Source organism: Microtus pennsylvanicus, chromosome 19 (genome assembly GCF_037038515.1).
Source record: "Microtus pennsylvanicus isolate mMicPen1 chromosome 19, mMicPen1.hap1, whole genome shotgun sequence".
NCBI lineage: Eukaryota > Metazoa > Chordata > Mammalia > Rodentia > Cricetidae > Microtus > Microtus pennsylvanicus.
This window is the reverse complement of record NC_134597.1, coordinates 35,011,023-35,027,600: the sequence shown is the minus strand read 5'-3', so window position 1 is coordinate 35,027,600 and position 16,578 is coordinate 35,011,023. Positions and strand designations below refer to the sequence as shown.

Here is a 16,578-nt window from a genome sequence, read left to right as displayed (position 1 = left end):
TTGAGTTTCTCTCCATTTAATTTGATGTTGGCTGTCAGCTTGCAATATAATGCTTTTATTATGTTTCGATATGTTCCTTGTATCCCTGATCTCTCCAAGATCTTTATCATGAGGGATTGTTGGATTTTGATGAATGCTTTTTCAGTAACTAATGAAATAACCATATGGATTTTTTTGTGTCAGTTTTTTTTATGGCTCAATGAGCTTTTATTCTGGTATAGATAGAATGACCATTCAGGATAAACGCTGTAGATATTCACATTGTATTTTACACTTTGACTATCAAAAATATTTTTATACACTTCTCCACCATAAAAAAATGAAAAATCCATGAGAGAGTTAGAACTTCAATTATCTTTATATCCTCTTTCATAACTCATCGTTATTACCTGCGAATACTCCTCTGAGAGAAGAGAGAGAGAGAGAGAGAGAGAGAGAGAGAGAGAGAGAGAGAGAGAGAGAAAGAGAGAGAGAGAGAGAGAGAACTACTCAGTGCTAAAGAAAGAATGGAATAACATTTTTTGGAAAATGTATGGATTTAGAATGTATAATATTATACAAGACTACATAAGAAAAAAGCATGCTCTTGCTCATATGCTGTATCTAGCCAGTAATATATTTGTGTCATTTTTTATATGTTGATATACATTGATAGATTTTAGTATGTTGAACCATCTCTGCATCTCTGTGATGAAGCCAACTTGATGGTGGATGAGTTTTCTGATGTGTTCTTAGATTCCGTTTGCCAGTATTTCATTGAGCATTTTATTATCCATGTTCATGAGGGATATTGGTCTGTAATTCTCTTTCTTGATTTAGTCTGTGTGGTTTTGGTATCAGGGTAACTGCAGCCTCATAAAAAGTGTTTGGTGATGTTCCTTCTGTTTCCATTATGTGGAAAACTTTGAGGAGTATATGTATTAGCTCTTTTTGGGATTTCTGGTATAAACCTGCCCTGGCCATTTTTTTGGCTGGGAGGTTTTTGATGACAGCTTTCCTTGCAGTTTAAAGATCTATTTAAATTATTCACCTGGTCTTGATTTAATTTTGGTATATGACATCTATCTAGAAATTGCTCATTTCTTATATATTTTCTGATTTTGTACAGTACAGGGTTCTGAAGTATGACCTAATAATTCTCTAAATTCCCTTAGTGTACTGTTACAGGGTGATGACCTGTTTGTTCACTTGTTCATCCCATCCACTCAGCTATCTTAGCCCCAAAATAACCACATAAAATTTGTATTAATTAAATCACTGCTTGGTCCATTAGTTTTAGCCTCTTATTGACTGACTCTTACATCTTGATTTAACTCACTTTTATTAATCTGTGTATCACCATGTGGCAGTGGCTTACTAAGAAAGATTTAGCATGTCTTTCTCTGGCTGCTCCATGGTGTTCCTATGTATCTGTTTTCTTCCCCCCCAGAATTTAGTTCTTTCTTCTCTGCTTTCTTAAGTTCTGCCCCTCTCAGGCCAAGGCAGTTCCTTTATTTATTATCCAATATAAGCAAAATGGAAAGAAGAACCCCCTACACCAGTGTCTCTTGCTATGTAACCCTTTTAACTTATGATTTTTTAATTGGATGTTCTCTCTCTGCCTTTTGATTAGTTTGAATAAGTGACTGATAATCTTGTTAATTTTCTCAAAGACCTGCTTTTTGTTTCATTGATTCTTCATATTGTTTTCTTTGTTTCTATTTTATTGATTTCTGTCATCAATTGATTATTTCCTGTCTTCTACTTCTAGGTCTGCTTCATTTTGTTCTAGAGCTTTTGGGTGGGCTGTTAAGTTACTGAAGTGAGCTATCTCCATTTTCTTTATGTGGACATTTGGTGCTATGAACTTTCCTCTTAGCACTGCTTTTATAGTATCCCATAGGTTTGGCTATGTTGCACCATAATTTTCATTGAATTCTGGGAAGTCTTTAATTAATTTCTTTATTTCTTCCTTGACCCAGGCATGGTTCAATAGTTTACTGTTCAATTTCCATGAGTTTTTAGGCTTTCTGAAAGTAGTGTGGTTGTTAAGTTCAAACTTTAAACCATGGTGATCCAATAAGATACAGGGGGTTACTACAACTTTTTTGTTTCTGTTTAGGTTTGCTTTTTTTTTTTACCAAGTATGTGATCAATTTTAGGAAAGGTTCCATGAGGTGCTGAGAAAAAGGTATATTCATGTTTGGGTGGAATGTTCTATGGTTGTCTGTTAAGGCCATTTGAATCATGACATCAATTAGGTCTTTCAGTTCTCTGTTAAGTTTCTGTCTGGTTGACCAGCCTAGTGGTAAGAGTAATGTGTTTAAGGTCTCCTACTGTTAACATCTGAGGTTTGATGTGCAATTTAAGCTTTAGTAATGTTCCCATTGCATATGTGGGTTCTCTTGTATTAGGGGCATAGATGTTTAGGATTGAAACTACAACTTGATGGCTTGTTCCCGTTATGGATATAAAGTGTTCTCCATCTCTTCTCATTGATTTTAATTTGAAATCTATTTTGTTAGAGATTAGGATAGCCAAACCCACTTGTTTCTTAGGTCCATTTGATTGGAAAACCATTCCCAACACTTTACTCAGAGGTAATGTCTGTCTTTGAGGTTGAGGTGTGTTTCTTGTATCCTGTTTTTGAATCCATTCTCTTAGCCTGGGTCTTTTTATAGGTGAATTGAGTCCATTGATATTAAAATATATTCATGAACAGTAGTTGTTAGTTTCTGTTATGTTTTGTTAGTAGTGTTTGAGTGTTTCCATTCTTTGGGTTTTCTGGTGGGAGGTTTTCTATTGCCTTTGTTTTTGTGGGTGCAGTTAGCTTTCATGTATTGGGGTTTTCTTCCAATACTTTTTGTAGGCCTGGGTTTGTGGATACGTATGTTCTAAATCTCTTTTTGTCATGGAATATCTTGTTTTCTCCATTGATTGTGATTGAAAGTTTTGCTGGGTATAGTAGTCTGGGTTTGCGTTTTTGATCTCTTATTGTCTGCAGCACATCTGCCCAGGACCTTCTGGGTTTCATGGTTTACACTGAGAAGTCAGGTGTAATTCTAGTAGGTATACCGTTACATGTTACTTGACCGTTTTCCTTTGCATCTCTTAATATGCTTTCTTTATTCTGTATGTTTTTATTTTGATTATTATATGGTGAGGGATTTTTTTTTTATCCAATCTATTTGGTGTTCTGTAAGTTCTTGTACCTTCATAGGGTTATCCTACTTTAGGCTGGGAAAGCTTTCTTGTATGATTTTGTTGAATATATTTTTCTGTGCCTTTGAGCTGGAGTTTTTCTCCTCCTATCCCTATAATTCTTACATTTGGTCTTTCATGGTGTCCCAGATTTTCTGTGTGTTTTATGTTAAGAATTTGTTGGATTTACTGTTTTCTTTGACCAATGAATCTATTTCCTATATAGTATCTTCAACACCTGACATTCTTTCTCCTATCTTTTGTATTCTGTTGGTTATCCTTACCTCTGCAGTTCCTTCCCATTTACTCAGATTTTCCATATCCAGAATTCCCTTGGTTTGTGTTTTCCTTATTGCCTCTATTTCAGTCTTCAAGTCTTGAACTGTTTATTTTACCTGTTTGATTGTTTTTTTCTTGGTTTTGTTGGTTTTCCTTTAGGGATTTATTAATTTCTACTAATTTTTTGTCTTTTTCTCCATTTTTGAAAGGGAGTTTTTGTTTTCCATTATCTTCATAAAGTTACATTTAAAGTCATTTTCTTCTGTGTCTTCTGGGTTAGGATGATCAAGTCTTTCTCTTTTGTGATTACTGGGTTCTGATATTATCATGTTGCTTTTTAGGTTGTTGTATGAATTCTTGCATTGATGCCTACCCATCTCTTCCTTCAAATGAGGCCAGCAGTGACTGTGTGTGTCCAATCCTTGCAGTGGATGTCTGAGCCTTTATGAATTGTTCTTGGTCTGCTCTGTACTGTCAATGTCTGTGTCTCAGGGAACCACTGAGGTTTCTCTAAGCCTGTTCTCTTGGTCTCTGCTCCTGATTACATCTTGGTACACTCAGTGTTATAGCAAGCTCTTGGTCTCCTCAGTATTGTAGCAAGCTGTGTTTCAGAGTTCCACTGTGGTTGCAGGAGGATAGACGAGTTTGGGGGCAGGATATAGCTAATAGCTTGCAGGGTCTAGTGGATGCGGTTGGGTATTGTGGCCAGCTACCTGCAGGAAACTCTCCTGTAGGCTGGCTAGAGAAGCCAAGGCGGTTGGGGAAGGGCCCCAGAGCTTTTTACCACTATGAAGATCCTAGAGAATGGAGTGTCACACCACATGTCTGGTCACTCACTTCTTAGTCCCCTCTATGTTTCAGAGTTCCACCAAGGTGGCAGGAGGTTAGGCAAGATTGAGGGTAAGAAAGGGCTAGCAGCTTGCAGGATCTCAAATTTTATTATTTTATTTCTGTGAGAAAACTAATCTTTATTAGACTCAGACATATTGGTTCACACTGACAGCTCAAGGGTCACCCGAGAATCAAAGAACTATGTTGTCTCAAAAATAAAAAAAATATGTATGATGCAATTTTATGTTGTAATGTAGCATCTAGAGAAATATTTGAGCTTTCTCAAGGTTAAATCTAGTGATAAAGGCACAAAAGCAAGTGATAATTTGGGTGTGTTTTGCCTGTGTTGAGATTATTTGCCATGATGCTTCACAGCACATAGGCGGACAATGTGTATGCTGTACAAAGTCCTCGTGGTTAGCAGAGTTGCTACAGGAGTGAATGCAAAGCAGGGCAGTCAGCACAAGGAAGAGGAGGCAATCCCCAGGTTCATCATCTGCTTGGAGAAGGATGCTGTACGACAATGCCCTCTGTGCATTTGTTGTCTAGCTTTGCCATTCCAATAACAATAACTCTACAGGGAGAGCAACCTAAGTGTGGGAATATCTATGTAGAGCTAAGAATGCTGCATAGATAGCCTCTTATTATGGATAAATAGAAGGAAATGTTGTAGGATTATGAGGAATGTAGATAGAGGAAAGCTATTCCTATGGACACATGCACAAGTCCTACATGTTTTCTGTGAGGAAAAAAAATCTTTCCACAATAATCAACATATGTAAGAATCTTAGCGTCAGTGATGATAAATGAGAATATTAACACCTTCAGGACTCATTGCAAACCAAATAGGAAAAATCCTGTTAATAATACATGATATTTATTGCTAACAATGAAATGAATGTGTTCAGGAAAGTGATCATTCATAACCCACACATAAGTGTAAAAGAAAATTAAGACTTTTTATCACCTATATTCTGATATATGACTTTTTAAAGAAAACCAAAACCTGTTTTCTACCATGTAATTTTAGATTTTTTTCAACTGCGGTTGACTTAAAATTCCATGTAACATTTTTGGAGGTGAAGGATTTTATCTCCATCTCAAAGATAGAAAAAGATAGCCTCAAATGGATGTGTATTTCTCACGAACAAGAGTATGAAGAGATAACCCAAAACACAGAAAGTAAGGAATTCAGTTTATTGTCATAGTAATTTCAGGGAGATGAAGGATTCTTAGTTGGCAGCAATGGTGTTCTTAATCCAGGTAACATAGTTGCAGACCTTGGTGTACACACCAGGGAGATTCTTCTGGGCACAGCCATAGCCCCAGGAGACAATGCCCTGGAGTTGTCCATTGCAGACCACAGGGCCACCAGAGTCACCCTAGGATAGAGGAATAAAGTGTTTAATGAAGGGGCATGTGAAAAAAGACTACATTCACTCTGACCTGAAGATAAAATTCTAGCCTCCCTGGATCTCCATATTTTTATCGAATCCCCTATTCTTGCTAATGTATTGAAATGACATCCGGAATAGACCTCCTCCCTTTCCCATGGAACCACAAGAGGAAACTTCCTGATCCACTCACTAGGTCAATGCACTCCCACTCCTGGGAAAACAAGATATTTATATGAGAAGGGAGCTAATTACCTGGCAGGAATCTTTGCCTCCCTCCAGGTAGCCAACACAAATCATGTTACTGGTTATCTGTCCAGGGTAGGCGGATTGACAGGCAGACTGAGACAGTATTGGGGCATTCAGGCACTGGAGCAGGTCTGGGTTGTTCACTTTGAGGAAAGGAGAAGAAGGAAATGTGATAGAGACCAGGTTAGAGAACAACATTTCAGTGTTGTTCAGTATGTGACCATTGAAGCTGCCATTGAAGAGGCACTAGAGTCTCCCTTGGGTAGACTAGTATAGAGGATTACTGTGTTTTCTTCAAGATATTAAGAATAGTCAAGTCAAGAACAATGGCACTGGGTTTTGATCCTACTGCACGTACTGGCTTTGAGGGAGTCTAGGCTGTTTGGATGTTCACCTTACTAGTCCTGGAAGGAGGTGGGAGGTCCTTGAACTCCCCACAGGACTGGGAACCTGGTCTGCTCTTTGGGCTGATGAGAGAGAGGGAGTTGATTGGGGAGGGGAGAAATATGGGAGGCGGGAGCGGGGAAGAGACAGAAACCTTGAATAAATAAATAAAAGAAAATAAAAAAAATTAGTCATTATTGATGTCTTTCTTGGAACTAATGATAGTACATTCTGTAATTCTTCTGTTCACATTCTGGGACCAGATCATTCTGTAGGTCAATGCCTCTTGTGACCATCGTAGAACCTTGTGTTTTGGTTGTACTGACATGTATTTATGGCCTAGAAGCCAATCATTTATGTGTAGAATCTGGCTTAGTTCTCAAAAGATGTGAATGAAGTACTCACCACCAGAGGCCAAGGTGTTGCCCCAGCCAGAGATGAGGCACTGAGTGCCAGCAGCTGCGCAGGAGGTGGGCAGAGCTACAGTGGCCACTTGGGCATTGAGGGTCACAGGGGAAGCAAGCTTGATCAGCATGATGTCATTGTTCAGGGTTGATGAACTAAAGCTGGGGTGCTTGATGATCTTGGAGGCAGTGACATACTGCTCAGTGCCTTCCGCGACATTGATGTTGTGCTCTCCCAGTCTCACTTGGATGCGGCTGTTGGAAAGAAAAGACATGGCAGAAAATTCCTATCCATTACCTCAGATAGTCCGGGTCAGGTAACCCTTTTAGCTGGGTAGTCTAAAGATGGGAGGGGCCTGCTTTAACCTCAACAAAGTAGCAAAGGTGTGATGTGGAAGTACCAACTTGAGACCCAAATTTCTTTCTACTTTAAAGAGAAGTAATATGAGCAGATGAAAACTGCTCACCAACCTACTGTTCCCCAAAGGATGCAAACCACCCAATAAAATGGTCTAATTCTCAGCAGCAGATGCACATGCCTTTATTCCCTCACTCAGGGACAAAGGCAAAAAGATCTCTGAGTTCAAGGCAAGCCTGGACTACAGTGCGAGTTCTAGGAAAGTCAGAGCTACACAGAGAAACCCTATCTCAATAAAAAACAAACAAATAGAAAAGAATAGCTTGAAACGTGAAACTATGGCAGCTCAGAACTTGCTTTGAATTTTGTCCATCTGGGTTTACTTTTCAACTTTCTGAATTCGAATCTTAATGACTCAGATGCATTTTCTGGTAAGAAACGCTCTTTTAATGAATATGATATCTGGTTATTTCTATATAATGAGATGAGTTTTAATAGACAGTTTAAGTACATGGCTTGAGCTGTCACTGTGTCTTCTCAACATGCCCTAGGATCATGGATGACAAGGAGACAAGTATGACATTTGAATTCCAGCTGTCACTTCTCTATTCCTTCAGGTGCCCCCTCTGCCCATGTCCACTATCCCCAATCATGGCTTCAGTCTCTCCCATTTATAAAATGAAGATATTGCCGCATGATTGTAAAAACCTCCAACACCGATTTAGAAATCTTGTGCTTAAAAACCAAACAAAATATTGCTGAGCAATATAATTTATAGAAGCTATGTCATCATAGAGACTATTTATGAAAACAACTAACTTCAAAACTGTAGTAGAATCACAGAAATGCAGTTGATGTTGACATCCATGTAGATGTTATAGTTAAAATATGAATAATTGTTGTGTATTAAGAAAGTTCTGTCCACTTCCAGAATGAAAATGGATGTATTAAATCTCCTTTATAATTCAAAAAAAGCTTGCTGATACTCCAAACTCAAAAAACTCGGTTTATCTCCCTGCTACAGGACCCAGTGTAACTATGTGAAGTCTGTGAGTGACTTCATGAGAGTTCTATTATCCCTAATATTAATTTTTCTTTCTTTTGTTATTTTTTATCCCTGGCTGACTTTGGATGGTTCAGGGTTGTAATGGTCCTAATATTCTTTGTCCTTATTCTCTACAAATTCAGGAAAAGCGTTGAGGTCAATAATCTCTCTTCACTGACTCTTCCATTCATCTAAACACCTCAGTTGATACCTGATTTCATCCCATTCCCTTGCAAACGTCATATGTGTTCTGTAAAGACAGAGCCCATCACTTACCTCTTGTAGCAATGAGCTGCAGACACCACCCATTGGTTATTGATGAGAGAGCCTCCACAGAAGTGGTAGCCAGAGTTCAGAGACACCTGGTAGGGGACAGAGTTCTTCTGGCAGGTGTATCCTCCAACGATCTTATCATCATCGTCGACAGGGAAAGCAACTTTAGTAGAAAAGAAGAGAGAAGACAATTCTTCAAGATACTGGAAATTGCAGTCCTCCGTCGTGTTTCAACCTTAAGCTAATTAGGAATCCTTATTTATTACAGTAACTTAAGGATACAGTAGGGCTATGGTATCTTCTAATAGTTCATCATACAGAGCACTGTCCATAATACAATAGAAAGATTCTCTGTAAGTAACAGTGTTCTGATGGATTACAGGAAACAGGGCAAAGGATCTCATCAGACTGCAGGATTAAGCACAAGGATTGTTGTCTGATTCACTCCTTGCTTTGATCTCTTATTCATAATTCCTTGATACCCTGTGTCTAACAGAGCTTAAGGGGATTAGGATAGTTGAAACTATCTTGGAAAATATCTTGGGTATGTAGACCTCAATATATCTAAGTGTTTTTACAACTTAGTATATATATATTAAGGTCTCATGTAGGATATAAAGATAGAATGCTATTGACCAAGATCACTGGTTTTTAACCCTGATTGCATTTTTATGAGTTTTAATATAATTTTTCCATTTATTATTTATTAACAAATAATAATACATAATAAAATTATAATATATATTAAGTTCATTTTTACATATATTTCAGAAATCCCCTTCTTACTACAAATTTACTGCTCCTGCCAGAGAAGGGAAGAATTTTAATACATTACTCCTCAGTGTAATTAGGTTTTCAACTTTCAAATACGAATATTATCTGCAAAGATATTCGTGGCTGAGTTATCCCCAAATTGTTGGACCCAAACCAGAGTTCTTATGGTTCATTTCATAGAACCTCCATATGCCTTCCATTTGTAGCCATTGGGATCCCATAGTAAACAACAGTAGAGGGGATAAGAAAGATGAAACTTACAAAGAAACAAGTAAATACAGATGCAGAGCTACGTTAGAAAGACAGGGGACACTGGAGTACAGAAACTACAAGAAGCATCGTTAGTTACTGCTTGATGGTCTCCAGGAGAAGAAAGGGAAGGACCTTGGTTAAGGCATGGAACTCACCAGCAGCTCCTACAAGGGCCAGGAACAGGAGTGCACTCATCGTGGCAGAAGGTAGTGAGTTCTTGGGGAGAGCCTGCATTTATACTGTGCTGGAGGGAGAAGGAGGTACAGAGGGGAGGTGCCCCACTGCCCTTTCCCAAGCACACCTGTGGGTTTCCTCTTCCTATGTCATGCTTTATCTCTGCTTTATTTGTCCATTCTGTGGGTAGGTCGGCAACATGTGATAAGGAAATTTTTTTTTTTTTTTTGGTGAGGTGAACAGCTGATTCTTGAAAGGAAGCCAGGATGCGAAAACAGTAGAACTATAGACTATCTATGTAGCTGGGTCTTCCTAGGCTTATATATAGACATTAGAGGGTAGAGCACAATCATGGTCCTTAGACATACCCAGAAATCAAAAAAACTCAATTTCAGGAAGACCTGGTACTGGTAATTAAATGGGTAGTTAGAGATCTAGAACCGTATGAGAAGCATTACTTTGTTTTTGTATCTTATATATATGAGTTGAAGATTCTTATCTATAGAGTAATCTCTCATATAGAAAGGTCATATTCAAGGGCTTGGTGATCAGAATTAGAGAATAAATTCATGACAAATGGACGAATGGACTTGCTCAAAACTGCTGCCTTTCACCTGCCTATCCTCTGTAACAAGGCTCATGCTAACAAGTGATTTGAAGTATGAGGGATAAAGTGTGAGTAGGAGCTTCCTCAGTGTGTCCCAAATATCGACAAATACCACATTCTCTTTCTTCTGTGTCGTGACCTGTGGCTCTCACTGTTTATGCTTTTATGGATCCAGTTTCTGCTTCTTCATCCTTGTATTAACAATCAGGATAAAAGTTAATACTTCCCTGTCATCTATAAGTAGGTAGCTTGAGATAGACATCCATTCTCCAAATGAGAATTGAGAAAGGCCTTGAAAACACGGTCAGTCTGACTTCTGTTCAGAATAAATATTCCTCTAGAAGATCCATGCAAAGTTCTAAAAAGAATCACTAAATCTAAATCTTGAAGTTTATTGAGAACTAACCTGCCAGAAAAAAATGTGCTGAAAAATGCTATGTCAGTTTATATCTAATTTATCACACAACTTGAGGAATCCTGTTGTAAGATCTATTCACTTTCTAATTAGTCTGATGTCTGTGTTGTTGAGAGACAACTACAAGCAAATTTCATGACTGAATTCTCTAAATTGTAGGGGAAACAAGTCCTTGATGTGCTTATAAGAGTGGAAAATCTGAGTTCAGAGTCTTGTGGTTCGTTTTGGTATACTGGGCATACAGGATGTTGAAAGAAATGGTTACCAGCATGTACTGGAGAAACCAACCTTGAAAGACCTGTTAAATATCTCTGTACCCATATTTTTTTTTGCCTGACTTGCTCAGTTACACAACAGAATTAGTACTTTGAGCTCTCACCTCTATACTCTAAATGTTATAAAATGGTGGTCATGCCTGAGTTGAGTACTATTTCATTCCTAAAATAACTCATAGATTTTGAAGATGTTTCACACAAGAGTTATGCACTACATTTTCTATGTATGGTGCCTCATTTCATTAAAAAAACACCTCTTTTAAAGTGAAATATGAAGAAGGAATTATTTCTAATTAACAAGGAAGGTGTATTGACTCAGATGGTTTCAGTTTTTTGAAAGAAACGATCTTAAATTGGCATAAGGTTTCAAGGCTCCAAAAAGATAAGAAAACTCTTGTGAAGTATGAAAATTGTCACAGCTGGCATTTAAAGGCTACTGCCAAAAACCAAGAGTTCCTGGGGGACAAGGTAAACATCGGGCTCCTCTTGCCATTTTTTCCCTTGACACAGTATGAACACCAAATTTATACTTTCCTGGCATTGTGCTCGGAACCTTTCTTTATCACGGCCCACCTATTCTATTTATAACACTAGACACACATTTTTGTCCTCATGTCCAGATGATAGAGTGTGATGATATCATTAGAGTTAGCTTGGATACTAAGAAATACTTCTGTAATATTGGTAAATCCAATTGTAAAATTGGTGTTTTACTTTCTTGTCAGAATTATTTAGAGCCCACTGGTTTTGAGGAAAGACTGATATATTTCTTCTAGTATTTCCACATTCCACTATATTCTAGATAGGTGGGCCACAATGGGATTATCCCCAATGAATATGGAAAATTATTTTAGCCAGGTGGATGTTGACATCCATTAATTGCAATATGACCCTATGTGTACAACAATATTGAACGGTATGGCACAGCAGTGTCCTATAATTATAGCTTAAAATTTAGTCATTTAATATTTTGTGCTCCTATTTATGACCTGATGTCAGCTTACTCCAGGCTATCAGGAATCATAGTTTAAAAGACCACTTTGGATCATAAGTAGTTTCTCATGCTCTAGACTGAATTAAGTAGGGAAGATTCACAAAAACAGCTGTTTACACTCCATTTGAAAGTCTGTGCTGTTCCTGATATTATTCATCCTAATAGGAATACTTTGTGTCTTTCTCTAAAACATTCTCTTAGTCCCCATTCAATGCTTTGGCATATCAGTGACTGCATTTTACTTTTTAAAATAAGGGTTAGTTTCTCAGTGTGTATTTTATACTTGATTATAGTATTTTATGAACATCATATTTTTCTTAACATTCTGCATTTCTAGATGAGCATATGTGCTTTATCCTGTGGAATTAAGGTTTTTCAGTTCCTGTAACAACCAGTGTAAAATAAAACATTGTGATCCTATTCCAGACTGCTATACCCAGACAAGAGCTATCTGATCTTGGCTGTATTTGTTGCCATCTCATGAAAAAGGTAGATAACAAATATTATTTCAATTTCAGATTAAAGACTCTATATCTATGAAGAAAACAGAGTACATAGATCATACCTGAAACTCCTCTTCCTCTGAAAATCAACATCCCCAAGATTTTGCTATAGAATGGAGTGTTTCTTGTTTTCCTGCAGTTGAGTAAACAAAGTCAGAATAAATTTCCTCTAATGCCCACAGCTAAGAATAGTCTTCACCGCCAACAAGGAAAATCCTCTTTGCTACAGATAATGATAATTACAGAAAACTATAATCATTCAAAATGCAGAAATATGAAACCCAATCACAGTGGATATATCTTTGTAACTGTCTTATACCCAAGGCTCCGAGAACGTTGCAGAACATGGGGAGGAAAGACTATAAAGCCTGAAGATGAGGGAATTTGTTCTGTAAAATTTTTTTATAGCGATCTCTTGGCGCCAGGAGACCTAGCCTTGGGTTGAGTTTCTGGCCCGCGGCGCCAGCCTGGGAAGGGGAGCTCAGAGGTTCCTTGGCCCCCTATCCTTCTTGGGCTCTCTGCAGGGCCTCTACTCCCTGGATACTGCCTCTTTCTTCCTAGCCCACCCAGCTTTCATCAGAGAACCCTCCCGACTTCGGCCCCACCGCCCTCTTTTCGGCACATATCATCACCCAGCCCAGCCTGTCTGGGCACTGGGTCCCAATCCTCGGGGCACCCAAGCGGGCTGGAGTTCCTTTGTTTCTATGGCCTGCCTGCAACAAGCAGGGTAGGCGCTTTGTTTGCGAGCTGCCAAATCAGCAAGGAGGCCTGATCGCTCGGCACCAGGAGAGCCAACATTGGTGAAAGCCAGCGTTGGGTAGGCAAGGAGACCTGATCCGGTAAAAGAAGATCCATAAAGCAGCATTTGGAAGAAGAGATGGGCAGACGCCAAGGCAAGAATTCGCCCAACAAGCTGAAAAGCAACATGAAGCCACCAGAAACCAGAGACTCACAATGGGAGGACATGAACACCTTAATCAAGAAGAAGTAGAAAAGATTGACTTCATGAAAGTGATTGACGCCCTTAAACAGCATGTAAAAAACGCCCTTATAGAAATGGATGAGAAATATAACAGAAAGTTTGAAGAATTGAATAAATCAGTGAATGATACCCTAGAAAACCAAGGAAAAACAATCAAACAGATAATGGAAACAGTTCAAGACTTGAAAACTGAAATGGAGGCAAAGAAGAAAACACAAACAGAGGGCCGGCTGGACATGGAAAATTTAAGTAAACAAACAGAGTCTACAGAAACAAGCATAATCAACAGAATACAAGAGTTAGAAGAAAGAATCTCAGATTCTGAAGATACCATAGAGAAAATAAACACACTGATCAAAGAAAACAGCAAGTCCAACAAACTCTCATCACAAAACATTCAGAAAATATGGGACACAATAAAAAGACAAAACCTAAGAATAATAGGAGTAGAAGAAGGAGAAGAAGTGCAGCTCAATGGCCCAGAAAATATATTTAAAAAAATTATAGAAGAAAACTTTCCCAACCTAAAGAAAGATATACCTATGAAGGTTCAAGAAGCATACAGAACACCAAATAGGCTGGATCAGAAAAAACATCCCCTCGCCATGTAATTATCAAAACACAAATCATACAGAATAAGGGAAGAATATTAAGAGCTGCAAAGGAAATAGGCCAAATTACTTATAAAGGTAAACCTATCAGACTTACACCTGACTTCTCCATGGAAACCATGAAAGCCAGAAGGTCCTGGATAGATGTACTGCCGAAACTGAGAGACCATGGATGCCAGCCCAGATTACTATACCCAGCCAAGCTTTCGTTCACTATAAATGGAGAAAAAAAAATTTCCAGGATAAAAACAAATTTAAACAATACGCAGCCACAAATCCAGCCTTACAGAAAGTAATAGAAGGAAAATCACTAACCAAGGAGTCCAACAATGACCACAATAACTCACACATCTAGAGACCCTTCACCAGCACAAATCAAAGAAGGGAAACACACAAACTCTATGACTAAAAAAAAATGACCAGAGTTAACAACCACTGGTCATTAATATCACTTAATGTCAATGGACTCAACTCACCTATAAAAAGGCACAGGCTAAGAGATTGGATAAGAAAACAGGATCCAACATTCTCCTGTTTGCAAGAAACACACCTCAACCACAGAGACAGGCACCTATTCAGAGTAAAGGGATGGGAAAAGGCCTATCAAGCAAATGGACCTAAGAAATAAGCAGGTGTGGCCATACTAATTTCTAACAAAGTTGACTTCAAACTTGAATCAATCAGAAGAGATGTAGAGGGACATTTTATATTCATAACAGGAACAGTTCATCAGGATGAAGTCTCAATCCTGAACATCTTTGCCCCTAATATAAAAGCACCCTCGTACATAAAAGAAACATTGCTAAAATTCAAGGCAGCCATCAAACTGCACACACTAATAGTAGGAGACTTCAACACTCCTCTCTCACCAATGGACAGGTCAATCAGACAGAAACCTAACAGAGAAATAAGAGAATTAATGGAGGTAATGAATCAAATGGACTTAACAGACATCTATAGAACATTCCACCCAAAGAGGAAAGAATATACCTTCTTCTCTGCAGCTCATGGAACCTTCTCGAAAATTGACCACATACACGGTAACAAAGCAAACATCCACAGTTACAAAAAAATATTAGTAACCACCTGAGTCTTATCAGATCACCATGGATTAAAGTTAGAATTCAACAACAATGCTACCCCCAGAAAGCCTACAAACTCATGGAAACTGAACAGCCAACTACTGAACCATACCTGGATTAAAGAAGAAATAAAGAAAGAAATTAAAGTTTTCCTGGAATTCAATGAAAATAAAGAAACAACATACTCAAACTTATGGGACACTATGAAACAGTCCTAAGAGGGAAGTTCATAGCACTATGTGGCCACTTAAAGAAAACAGAGAAAGCTCACATTGGAGACTTAACAGCCCACCTGAAAGCTCTAGAAAAAAAAGAAGCAGACTCACCTAGGAGGAGTAGAAGACTGGAAATAATCAAATTGAGGGCTGAAATCAACAAAATAGAAACACAGAAAACAATCCAAAGAATCAATGAAACAAAAAGCTGGTTCCTGGAGAAAATCAACAAGATTGACAAACCACTATCCAAACTAATCAAACTGCAGAGAGCGAATTTGCAAATTAATAAGATCAGAAATGAAAAGGGGGACATAACCACAGACACAGAAGAAATTCAGAGAATCATTAGATCTTACTACAAAAGCCTATATGTCACAAAACTGGAAAATGTAAAGGAAATGGATGCTTTTTTAGATAAATATCATATACCAAAGTTAAATCAGGACCAGGTGAACAATCTAAATAGACCTGTTAGTCGCGAAGTATTAGAAGCTGTCATCAAAAACCGCCCTACCAAAAAAAAGCCCAGGACCAGATGGTTTCAATGCGGAATTCTACCAGAACTTCCAAGAAGAACTAATACCTATACTCCTTAATGTATTTCACTATATAGAAACAGAAGAGTCATTGCCAAATTCCTTTTATGAAGCTACAGTTACTCTGATACCAAAACCGCACAAAGACTCAAACAAGAAAGAGAATTATATACCAATCTCACTCATGAACATCGACGCAAAAATCCTCAACAAAATACTGGCAAACCGAATCCAAGAACACATTAGAAAAATTATCCATTATGATCAAGTAGGCTTCATCCCAGGGGTGCAGGGCTGGTTCAACATATGAAAATCTATCAATGTAATCCATCATATAAATAAACTGAAGGAAAAAAAACCATATGATCATTTCATTAGATGCTGAAAAAGCATTTGACAAAATTCAACATCACTTTATGATAAAAATATTGGAGAGATTAGGGATACAAGGGTCATACCTAAATATAATAAAAGCTATATACAGCAAGCCGACACCTAACATCAAATTAAATGGAGAGAAACTCAAAGCCATCCCACTAAACTCAGGAACACGACAAGGCTGTCCACTCTCGCCATACCTCTTCAATATAGTGCTTGAAGTTCTAGCAATAGCAATAAGACAACATAAGGGGATCAAGGGGATTCGAATTGGAAAGGAAGAAGTGAAACTTTCGTTATTTGCAGATGATATGATAGTGTACACAAGCGACCCCCAAAACTCCACCAAAGACCTTTATAGCTGATAAACACCTTTAGTA

The 16,578-nt window shown here is 38.1% G+C and overlaps 2 protein-coding genes across 2 annotated transcripts in view; both read right to left on the bottom strand.

Moving 5' to 3' along the window:
• Positions 1-16,578, bottom strand: part of LOC142838452 (M1-specific T cell receptor beta chain-like) — a 320,262-nt gene that overhangs the window by 114,830 nt on the left and 188,854 nt on the right. The window lies entirely within an intron of this gene.
• Positions 5,469-9,673, bottom strand: LOC142838099 (trypsin-4-like). The gene is made up of 5 exons (XM_075953408.1): positions 9,579-9,673; positions 8,401-8,560; positions 6,723-6,976; positions 5,940-6,076; positions 5,469-5,672 (listed from the first exon to the last, which is right to left on the bottom strand). Exons 1-5 carry the CDS (start codon positions 9,655-9,657, stop codon positions 5,523-5,525), a joined length of 780 nt encoding a protein of 259 aa, XP_075809523.1. The 5' UTR covers positions 9,658-9,673; the 3' UTR covers positions 5,469-5,522.

What these genes read in the sequence shown, in the direction of transcription:
- LOC142838099 (XM_075953408.1), bottom strand. Translation starts at nt 9,657, where the DNA reads ATGCAGGCTCTCCCCAAGAACTCACTACCTTCTGCCACGATGAGTGCA. An exon ending in GGCCCTTGTAGGAGCTGCTG is followed by an intron (nt 8,561 to 9,578) that starts GTGAGTTCCATG and finishes TTTCTACTAAAG; the next exon opens with TTGCTTTCCCTGTCGACGAT. An exon ending in CAACACCTTGGCCTCTGGTG is followed by an intron (nt 6,077 to 6,722) that starts GTGAGTACTTCA and finishes CTTTCCTCAAAG; the next exon opens with TGAACAACCCAGACCTGCTC.